An 11,784-nucleotide genomic window follows, 5' to 3' on the forward strand; every position below is an offset into this window, starting at 1 on the left:
AAAATTAGGGTTTAATCAATATTAAACCCAATGGGCATTGAGCCCATTGACCAACCAAAAGCCTTGACCACCATTCTAACTTTGTCAATTAGTTGTGTCGGACCAGTTGACGATTAAGTGAGCTTAAGGTTCGTTACCCTCGGTATAACTCATACCGGGTCATATTCGGGTCGGTCCGCGTTGACTTGACCCGAACCGACCATATATTCCAACACTTACCACCGCCCCCACCCCCATCCCCCATGGTTACTGCCTCTAACCACAACCACCGTCAACATTTCCGTTAAGACATCGTAATTTTTCTTTTCTATTTTGATATGAAAGTAATTTATTTTTTTTATCACATGATCATTTGTGTTTTATTTCTTGTTATTTTCATTGTTAACCAAACCTTTCTTTCCTTTGGGTTGGCATAGTGAGTTTTCACCTTGTTTTGTGGTTGGTGACACCGCTGGATGCCCCAATGTTATTGTTGAATATGCATAATAACACCAGGAGGAGATTAGGGTTTCTTCTGTTGGCATCCAATTTCATCCGAACCAAATCTCCTCTTCCTTCAAAAATCAACCACCGATCCATTAGTAGCTTCACAGCTGTTGATCAGTTCTCCGACGATGACTACGACTGCGATTACCAAAATCATCCCGTAACTAATCTTATCTTACGTTAATTAATTAATTAATTAATTTAACATTTGTAATTCTAGGGCATTTGCAGGCACATTCTTCCGTGGCCAATATTGATGAGTGGAAATGGAAACTTAGCATGCTGTTACATAACCAAGAGACGGAGATTGTCTCCAGAGATAAAAGAGACAAGAGGGACTTTGACCAAATATCTAATCTCGCCAACACAATGGGACTTTACTGTCAAATGTATGGAAAGGTGGTGGTTGCAAGCAAGCTGCCTCTTCCCAACTACCGCCCAGATCTTGATGATAAGCGTCCCCAAAGGGAGGTAAAAGCAAAACATTTTTTATTTTTAATCCAATGCATCTTCAAACCAAATAATAATAATCATCATAAGCAAACTGTTTCGATATTCACTGCTCTAGGTGGTTATCCCATTAAGCTTGCAAACAAGAGTGGAGGCTCTGCTGCAGGAGCATCTTGATCGGATGCAATTCAACTCTCCACATGTTTCTTTTACCAAGAGTGATGACCAGCCAAACCAGGATGGTAATCCTTTCTTAGATGGGAATCTTATGGAAAGGGTACTTCAGAGACGGAGTTTGCAAATGCGTAATATGCAACGAGCTTGGGAGGTAGTACATTTCGAATCATTTTACATACACTTGATTTACAGTGGGAAATGGGCAGGTCAGACTGGTTGGGTACTTTTGGTCCTAAAGTTTCAACTCCACAACTAGTTTCTCATGTATGATTACAAAACTATATTACTTTAATTTCCTTTTTTTAAATCATTTTTTAGGAGGTCTTTATGCGTTAAAATAAACTTTTATGCTAAAGTGTTCGATTTTACTCGTTGATTAGTTAGCGATTTAACATAACCTGAATCATCAAAATTTATACTCTACTTTTGATGTTAACACCTTTGATTTTCTTAATATTTTATTTCGCTGAAAGCTTGAACAAAATTGAAAACAAGTTATTATTATTATTATTATTATTATTTTACTCTTTATTGTTATCTTATCTTCTGGTATGAAATATTTGAGTATCATAGTGCACAAATAATGCTGTGGGGACAGACCTCTTTCATCAAGAATTCAGATAGAAAGGAAGCAGAAGTAAGGGATTAGCTATCTAACTACACACACCTTTTATAAACAGTAAACACCAAATAGGAGAAGCTTCTTAGTTATATTAATTATAAAAATAAGGCCTGTCTAAGCCCCATAACCAGTATAGAGAGCCTGTATGCTTACATTATTGTATCACTGTACATAATTGGTGTATGCTTTTTCGTGTTATATCTCAAGGGTCAATATTATTTGCAAGTCAGAATATGCCATAATAAGTGGAAGTCGATTTCATGTTAAAAATTTAATCTAGTCTTCATGACTGAGTGGCCACTACTGTAAGGGATTAAAGCAATCTGGAAATGTTAAGTATATATTATTTGCAGGTTATAATGATTACAACCTTTTGTTATGCATGCTCATAGATAGTGGATGTGTTAGTAAGTCGTTAGTGTACACATAGACATGAATACATGATAAAATGTTAAAACGCATGTAGTTGTGGTTGTGCCGTAAGTTTTTGTAATCATCTTTTTATTGTTGATTTTATTCTATTTAACAAATGTTATTAATACTGTGCTTGTTATGTATTCACTTAACAAATGTACAGATCCATATTTTTCAAGAGGACTTGATAAAAATAATTTTGTGCTTGCCTAAAACTGGTTGTGAAAGTTCAATTTCTGGCCGGAAATATGCGTTATATTGTATATTTTCTGTTTTCAATTTATATGCAGGAATCCCCAGAAGGCAAGAAGATGCTACGGGCACGCATGTCTCTTCCTGCCTTCAAAGAGAGAGAAAGGCTGCTCCAAGCAATTGCAAAGAATCAGGTTTGTCTTCTTAGTATATAATCCACCGATAAAAGGTTTGTTTTTTATCAATCATTAGCCATGTGCATATTGAAAAAGGTTGAATTTGACATGTAAATCATGCAATACTATCTTACATGATTAGTCTAATTTGACAGGTTATTATAATTTCTGGAGAGACTGGATGTGGAAAGACCACTCAACTGCCACAATACATATTGGAGTCTGAGATAGAATCTGGCCGTGGTGCATTTTGTAACATACTTTGTACACAGCCAAGAAGAATCTCTGCCATGGCTGTTGCAGACAGAGTTTCTACTGAACGGGGAGAGCCTCTCGGTGAATCAGTGAGCTTCTTTACTCTTCACTTAAGGCCTGTTTGGACTTCGTATACAAAGTTAATATTATCATTGATAATCATTTCAGGTTGGGTACAAAGTTCGGTTAGAGGGTATGAAAGGAAAAAACACACATTTGCTTTTCTGTACAAGTGGTATTTTGCTTCGTAGGCTGTTGAGTGACCACAATTTGGATGGTGTAACACATGTATTTGTTGATGAAATTCATGAGCGTGGCATGAATGAAGGTGCAGTTTTAGTTTGCTTTTTTTATTTATTAAATATTTGGGCTTTCATGATCAATTGTTTGTTCTTTAATTCTCAGATTTCTTATTGATTGTATTGAAGGATCTTCTTCCACGTCGCCGGGACCTGAGACTGATACTGATGAGTGCTACACTAAATGCTGAGCTGTTTTCCAATCACTTTGACGGAGCACCAATGATTCATATTCCTGTAAGATCATGTTTCTGCATTTAGGGTTTGTTTTTCAGTACATTGTATTATGTTAGTCTTGATGCTGAATCTAATTTGGTTAAAAGTTTAGCTTGTAAGGGTTCCCTTTCTTCAGGCTTAATTTTTCCCTGACCATATTATTATTTATTACTTCGTAGAGAAGTCATTTCTTTCTAGTTTTCTTCGGAACATAATATTATGATACGAACATCATTTGGGTTTAGGCCTGTAAATGAATCATTGTTCAGTGAATCGTTTAGCGGGAAGTTCGTTTACGAATGAGACATGATAAAAAGTCTTTGTTCATTTGATTAAATTTAAAGTTTAAACAAATGATAATGAACACATGTCTTGTTTATTCATTAATGTTTGTGGTTCATTTAAATCCGTTTATGTTTGTTCGTTTACCTCCATTCATATATGTTTGTTAGTTTAAGTCTGTTTAGGTTCATTAATCGTTCATTTCAACTTTTTATGTCCAATACAGTTTAATCTTGTTTCAATAATCTCATGCCAAACTCATTTTTGTTTATGTTCATCTGTCATTTGTGTTCAGTAGTTATGTAATAAATCGTTTAGATTCATATTCCTGTAAGATCATGTTTCTGCATTTAGGGTTTGTTTTTCAGTACATTGTATTATGTTAGTCTTGATGCTGAATCTAATTTGGTTAAAAGTTTAGCTTGTAAGGGTTCCCTTTCTTCAGGCTTAATTTTTCCCTGACCATATTATTATTTATTACTTCGTAGAGAAGTCATTTCTTTCTAGTTTTCTTCAGAACATAATATTATGATACGAACATCATTTGGGTTTAGGCCTGTAAATGAATCATTGTTCAGTGAATCGTTTAGCGGGAAGTTCGTTTACGAATGAGACATGATAAAAAGTCTTTGTTCATTTGATTAAATTTAAAGTTTAAACAAATGATAATGAACACATGTCTTGTTTATTCATTAATGTTTGTGGTTCATTTAAATCCGTTTATGTTTGTTCGTTTACCTCCATTCATATATGTTTGTTAGTTTAAGTCTGTTTAGGTTCATTAATCGTTCATTTCAACTTTTTATGTCCAATACAGTTTAATCTTGTTTCAATAATCTCATGCCAAACTCATTTTTGTTTATGTTCATCTGTCATTTGTGTTCAGTAGTTATGTAATAAATCGTTTTTTTATAGTGTTTACAAAAGAACACGAACACATTCATATTCTTAACGAATGAACACAAACAAGAAAACCCTGTTCGTTTAATTGTTTGAACACGATCATCTGAATATAGGGCTTCACTCACCCAGTGAGGGCACATTTCTTAGAAGATATATTGGAGATCACTGGATATAAATTGACTGCTTTCAACCAAATTGATGATTATGGCCAAGAAAAGTTGTGGAAGACACAAAGGCAGTTAGTTCCTCGCAAAAGGAAAAACAACCTCACTCTTCTTGTTGAGGTAAATTTAAAGTTTAATGTGAACAAGTTATTATTTTGTGATCAATTATTAAACAATTGATACCCATTTGCTTTTATTTCACAGGATGCATTGAGTCAATCAAGCTTTGAAAACTATAGCTCGAAGGCACGTGATTCTTTGTCTTGCTGGACACCCGATAGTATTGGGTTTAATCTTATTGAAGCAGTTTTATGTCATATATGTCGTAAGGAAAGACCAGGTGCTGTCCTGGTATTTATGACCGGGTGGGATGATATTAATAGTTTGAAAAATCAACTTAAAGCCCATCCTTTACTTGGAGATCCTAACAGGGTTCAACTGCTGACATGTCATGGTTCCATGGCAACTTCTGAGCAGGTACCACTTCAATTCTTGTACCATCATTATTGTCAATAATTACAGTATTACAATCTTTTATATCATTTATGCAGAAACTCATATTTGAGAAGCCACCACCAAATGTGCGTAAAATAGTACTTGCAACAAATATGGCAGAAGCAAGTATCACAATCAATGATGTTGTTTTTGTGGTTGACTGTGGAAAAGCTAAAGAAACCACATATGATGCTCTTAATAATACTCCTTGTCTGTTACCTTCATGGATATCTCAAGCATCTGCTCGACAAGTAAGTTAAAAAAGATATTAAACCTAAATAACTTCAAAAAGTTATAATTCTTTATTTTTAATTTTGTATTCTAGAGAAGAGGCAGGGCCGGGCGTGTGCAACCAGGAGAATGCTACCATCTTTATCCACGATGTGTTTATCAAGCTTTCTCTGAATATCAGCTTCCCGAGCTTTTAAGAACTCCCCTGAATTCTCTTTGCTTGCAAATAAAAAGTTTGCAGGTTGGTAGTATTGGGGAGTTTTTGTCAGCTGCTTTACAGCCGCCAGAGCCATTGGCTGTAAGTAGTAACTGTATAGTTATATCCCATTAGTTAGGTTTAGATCTGTCTCATGAATCATAGTACGGTGGGATAACTTCTAATTACTTTTAAGGTTCAAAACGCGGTTGATTTTTTGAAGATGATTGGAGCGTTAGATGAGAATGAGAATCTTACACATCTTGGTTAGTTTATATTTGGTCATTATGATGTGAAAGCAGATGTACAGATTTACGTGCAAATTCTCAAATGTGTCTGATTTGTTATTTCTTAAATAAAGGTGAGTATCTGGCAATGCTTCCACTGGATCCAAAGTTAGGGAAAATGCTGATAATGGGTGCTTTATTTCGCTGTTTTGATCCTATTCTTACGATTGTTGCCGGACTCAGTGTCCGAGATCCTTTTCTTTTGCCTCATGAGAAGAAAGATGTGAGTGAAACAAAATATCTAAAAAATAAAAGATTCTGTTTTGGTTATTATGCTTTGATATGTTGTTTTTAATAAACAATAGTATTTGTGTACATATGTTTCAGCAAGCTAGCACAGCAAAATCTAGATTTTCTGCAAAGGATTACAGTGATCATATGGCGCTGGTGCGTGCATATGAAGGATGGAAAGAGGCTGAACGAGAAGGATCGGCTTATGAGTATTGCTGGAGGAATTTTCTTTCTGCACAAACACTTCAAGCTATTCATTCTCTCAGGAATCAGTTTCACTACATCTTAAAAGATGCCCAGTTACTTGAGCCTGAAGCAACCCTCAACAATAGGTTGAGCCATAATCAATCATTGGTTAGAGCCATTATATGCGCCGGCCTCTTTCCTGGCATTGCATCTGTAGTGGTATACTTATTCACTTTAAATAATCTCTTATGAGTTAATATCAGGGGTGGCGATAAACCCTTGCATATAATATTAATATTAATATTATAGTTTTTGTATACTGTAGCACAGGGAGACATCGATGTCTTTCAAAACTATGGATGATGGCCAGGTTTTGCTCTATGCGGTAAGTATTAAACAGAGTTGATTCTTTCTGCCTGCAGTTTATTTATTTATTTATTTATTGCTAATTGATACTTCTTTCAGAATTCTGTAAACACGCGATACCAGTCGATACCATATCCATGGCTGGTCTTTGGGGAAAAAGTGAAGGTCAACACTGTCTTTATACGCGATTCTACTGGAGTATCTGATTCGATTTTAATTCTCTTTGGTGGCGGTCTAGTCAATGGTGTTTCGGTAATTTCATATACATAAGATATTATTAGCTGTCTTCTAAGGGTTCTAATATTTTGGTTTTCTTTTTTATAGCCTGGACACTTGAAAATGTTAGGAGGGTATATTGATTTTTTCATGGATCCTAGTTTGGCGGAATCGTTTGTCAACCTCAAACAAGAACTTGATCAGCTCTTGCAAAAGAAGGTCAGTAGGCCAGTAACCGAATGTTTGTTGGGAAGTTCGTTTATGTCCGTTTGTATAATATACAAACGAACATGAATCTGTCGTTTTGTTCATTTAGTTAAACGAACAAACATGTACGCATGCCTTGTTCGTTGTTCGTCCATTTATGTTTATGAATGTTTGCGTACCTTCGTTTGTGTTTGTTCGTTTACATATTCATTACTATTCTTAGGCCCCTTACAATTTATTATAGTTATATAAAATTAAAATATAACCAATTACAATTTACTTTAGTTTTGTTAATTTATTTTGTACAACATATTGATGTTCATTTATGTTATGTTCGTTCGTTTGTGTTTGTTTACATCCGTGAACTGTTGGTTTATACCATTAACGAACGAACATAAAAGAACATGAGCACACTCATTTTCCTAACAAACGTATACGAACAAGAATCTTTGTTCTTTTATTGTTCATGTTCGATTGTTTGTTCAGTCAAAGTTATACAAACAAACATGGGCATGCCCCATTTATGTTCGTTTGGTTCATTTGCAAGCCTAAAGGTCAGACCTCAACTATTACTTTTGATAATGCACATACATTAGCTTTCACTAGAAGTGACAATTTTTACCAGCATGCTTATAAACAGGCATCATGTGGTGGCGTTGATGGCGGAAGGTTAATTTTGACGTTATTTTACTTATTGCACTAATCATGTGGTGGCGTTGATGGCCGAAAGACAAGAGCACATGCACCAATCAGCCGGTGTCCCAATGGTTGAGTGTTATGTGCCTTATGTCCAAGGCTTGATGCGAAACTACTATCGAGCCGGGGGTCTCACCGGAAGCAACCTCTCTATTCCTATGGGGTAGAGGTAAGGTTGTCTACATCTTACCCTCCTCAGACCCTACCATAGCTTTGCTATTGGTGGGATTTACTGAGTATGATGATGATGATACTTGTAAACTGGTTTTGTCAGTTAAGTTTAGCTGTAACGATTTTAAACTGCCACCTTGCAGCTTAAAGATCCCAAGGTCGACATCCACAAAGAAGGCAAGTATCTCATGCTTGCGGTTCAAGAGCTCGTCTCAGGAGACCAATGTGAAGGGAGATTTGTATTCGGTCGCAAAAGCAAAAAGTCAATCGAGTCAAACGATAAAGATACATTCACATGGGATGGAGCAAACCCGAAAAGCTTACTGCAAACCTTGCTTATGCGAGCGGGCCACTCTCCACCAAAATACAAAACAAAGCATCTAAAAACAAATGAATTTAGAGCATTAGTTGAGTTCAAAGGGATGCAGTTTGTAGGAAAACCGAAAAGAAATAAACAGCTTGCTGAGAGGGATGCTGCGGTTGAGGCGTTAGCCTGGTTGACTCACACTTCTGGGTCAAATAGACAAGAAGATGATAGTTCTCCACCTGATGTAACCCAAAGCATGCTTAAGCTTTTGAGTACGCGCAGAAGACCAAAATCTCGTTCGAGCCGAGGGTAAAATAGTCTTTTAATGGGACAAAGTATGTATGAAGTTGAGAGAAGGGAACCAGATTTTGCTGGCAGTTTGTGAGGGGGCTTGGATCCGGTGAGGACCGGTTTGTTCCCATATGAATTGGCTTTTACTAAAGGAACTTGGTTAAATTGACAAATGGAAGAAAAGAACTTGGGTAAGTTGTTTCAAAAGTTTTTGGTTGGTTATTGAAGAAGCTTTTTGTGAATGTAAGGGAACTTTGTAAACTCTTGGCACTTGCATAGTATAAATTTCACGAATAGGAAGACTATTAGTAGCGTCGAGGGAATGCAGACCGATCACACCCTATTCCAAAGATAAGAGATTGTTTTTAGAGATACTAATTATATAATTAGAACAATATAAAAGAATAAAAAGTTCAAGACTACCTATAAAAACAAGAAAAAAAGATAAATATATGGATAGGTAATAGTAATAACATTAATTTTTCTTTTTTACATTCTTTTGAGTTTTATTTTTACTTTTTTTTTTAAAAAAAAAAAAGGAGAATGGAAAGAAAAGCTAGAGCTTTTTTTCTTTAAAATTTTTTAGCCAAATATGACCTAATTGTGAAGGAAAAGTTTATAATCATTATAATATTGCTAATTTACAATATCTTAATGTGACATGGTTGTTATAAAAACATAATTGTAAGGTTACAATTTTTTTTTAATTCTTTTTCTTCCGATCCAACTCAAGAATGTAATCAACAAATTTTTTTTCTTTTATTTTATTTTAAATCAAGAATGTCTTTTAAGTATATAATTTCTTTTTATTTATTCTTCTATCCAGTCTTATCATTTTTGTTTTCTTATACTCAAAAATTTAGTTTAAAGGGTTTTAATATTGATAGATAGATAAATAATGTAATGACAATAGTAAAAGATAAAAATAAATATCAGAATAGCTAAAACAAGAGGGGAAAAAAAGATTAATTTATGGACATTCAACTTTGTCTAAGTTTACTTCTGGATGGTTTTCTATGGTCCTGCGAGTTGTGTAAGTTTATCACATGGATGAAATCTTATGGTCTTGTGATCATTGCTTGATGTCAAATAGGTAGTGTTGAGAAATGAGAATGCTATTTTATTATAACTAACCGGAACCACTTAAAGTGGTTTATATGACCCACTCTTAACTAATAATGTCCTGTTGTAAAAAAAGGTTATACTAGTATCGACCGGGAATTGTTTTTGTAGTAGTATTAAGGGTTTTATTCCCTTATAAACTTTAATATTTAGGGTTAGTATACTTTCAGAATTTAAAAAAGAATTTGTAGGAACTCATAACAACCAAATATTCTTTTTAATTTATTTTATATATTAACATTGTTTGAGACTAGTTTTACCATATTTTATATATAAATTTTTTTGTTACATATATAACTCACAAGTTTACATATTCGTAAAATTTATGTAATAACAAATTTACAAATATTTAAAAAAAATAGATATGTCTAAAAAATAATTTTCATAATTGTAATCGTATATATAGATATAAAAAGTGATAAAACTACACTCAAATAACATTAACATACAAAAATTTTGTCACACCTCAACCAAAAGCGGCGGAACATGCCGAGTCGTAACGTATTGATTATATAGTAACTCAAAAGACATTAATTAAAGTGACAATAATTATTTAACATTAAACAGATACACAAATTTAATAATAAGAAACAATTACATCATGCTTTTGTATTTTGAGTAATATCCTAAGGTAAAACTAATTTCTTCGATCTTGAACAATGTAAATTACTTGTACCTGTATCATGTATAAAAATAGAGTTTGTCAACTCGAATGTTGGTGAGAATACATAAGTTTCAGTTGAGATATATATAAATAAAACACAATTCATATGTTAATGCTGAGCATTATAATTTCAATGAAAATGTAAACAACTAAATAGATGTGGACCCGTTCCTATTAATACGAAATCAATGTACTTGGATAAATGTATGATCATATTAGATGAGAATAGATGATGATGAGATACCAACCACCAAACATAAAATAAATATTTAAGCACATAAAGCATAATCATAGAGCATACAATAATCACACATAAACATATGAATCGTGTTTTGAATAAATGTAGAAGTAAAACTTGAGTAAAGTTTAATAAGGTATACATGCTACCCACAAAATACAAAAGATGGAAAAAGCGGTATGTAAACTCACTTTAGAGTGGAATTGATGAGAATGAGATAATAAAAAATTAAAATGGAAGCGGTTGAGTTCCACGAGGTTCACCAATAATATTTTCAATTTTTAATGAGTTAATAACTAGATTAGGATTAAACAATTATAACGAAAAAAAATTAAGGATGAAGCTTATAACGGATTCGGGTCTCGTTAGGGTAATGATGTGGTCTGAAATATACATATTATTAAATAAATATTTCCTACACTTTTAAATACTTTGAGATAAGTTTTTACTTAAGTGACTCACATTTATGTTTTTAAAGCTTTGAAAGATAACGAATTAAATATGAGTACTTTTACTAAAGTTAAGACAAGCGAGTAAAATTCAAAACAAATTCTACTTGTAATGATAATATATCTTTTTAAAACTATTTCTATATATTAATTATTATAATTATTACCCTCAAAACTTAGTATATTTTAATATTCATAAAGAAAGAAAAAAAACGTAAAAGAAATAAAGAACCATGTTAGACCACATCCCTATTGCTTCTCTATTTAAAGCTAATTAATGTTAATCCAATTTGTGATTTCGTAGGGCTCAAGGTGAAATAAAATGGCAATTAAACGAAAGCCCACGTAAATTAAATATGAGCCCACAAACAAAGCACTTTTTGGAGGAGGTCAGTTATTGATTTAAAGGCAAAAGGGGTCACAGTTGAGGAAGGGAGGAAAAACGCAAATTGGAAGCAATAGAAGGGTTTCCTTGGGAATTATCAATTATTTAAAGTGTGGACAAAAGCGGGTGGACAGAAGAAGAAAATAGAGAGAAGAAAGCGGTTGGTTCGAGTCGAGATCGTTTTGGTTTAACACCTACTCAACCAAGCATCATTAATATTCGGTTTGAATTTATTATTTTAATTATAAGCTTGGTTGTTAAACTTAGTTATTTTATTTTCTTTGAATTTAAGATGCTAGGCTAAACTTATTAGACTGCCTAGGCTTGTGATGAACCTTTGTTTGGTTTGATTTTGATTGGGATTATTTTCGTTATGGATTTTATGTTTTAAGTAAATTGTTAAGTTGATA

At 33.6% G+C, this 11,784-nt stretch overlaps 1 protein-coding gene across 1 annotated transcript; it reads left to right on the plus strand.

Moving 5' to 3' along the window:
• Positions 1-547: 547 nt before the first annotated feature.
• Positions 548-8,606, plus strand: LOC143592176 (DExH-box ATP-dependent RNA helicase DExH3-like). Its single transcript, XM_077072151.1, has 18 exons — positions 548-646; positions 718-957; positions 1,055-1,264; positions 2,440-2,535; positions 2,673-2,861; positions 2,941-3,100; positions 3,178-3,308; positions 4,586-4,756; positions 4,841-5,113; positions 5,188-5,382; positions 5,457-5,660; positions 5,755-5,824; positions 5,920-6,068; positions 6,173-6,481; positions 6,588-6,647; positions 6,728-6,880; positions 6,953-7,063; positions 8,062-8,606. Exons 2-18 carry the CDS (start codon positions 766-768, stop codon positions 8,536-8,538), a joined length of 3,150 nt encoding a protein of 1,049 aa, XP_076928266.1. The 5' UTR covers positions 548-646; positions 718-765; the 3' UTR covers positions 8,539-8,606.
• The last annotated feature ends 3,178 nt before the right edge of the window (positions 8,607-11,784 follow it).

Source organism: Bidens hawaiensis, unplaced genomic scaffold (genome assembly GCF_021521415.1).
Source record: "Bidens hawaiensis isolate Kalapana, Puna unplaced genomic scaffold, B.hawaiensis_p1.1 tig00040581_1, whole genome shotgun sequence".
NCBI lineage: Eukaryota > Viridiplantae > Streptophyta > Magnoliopsida > Asterales > Asteraceae > Bidens > Bidens hawaiensis.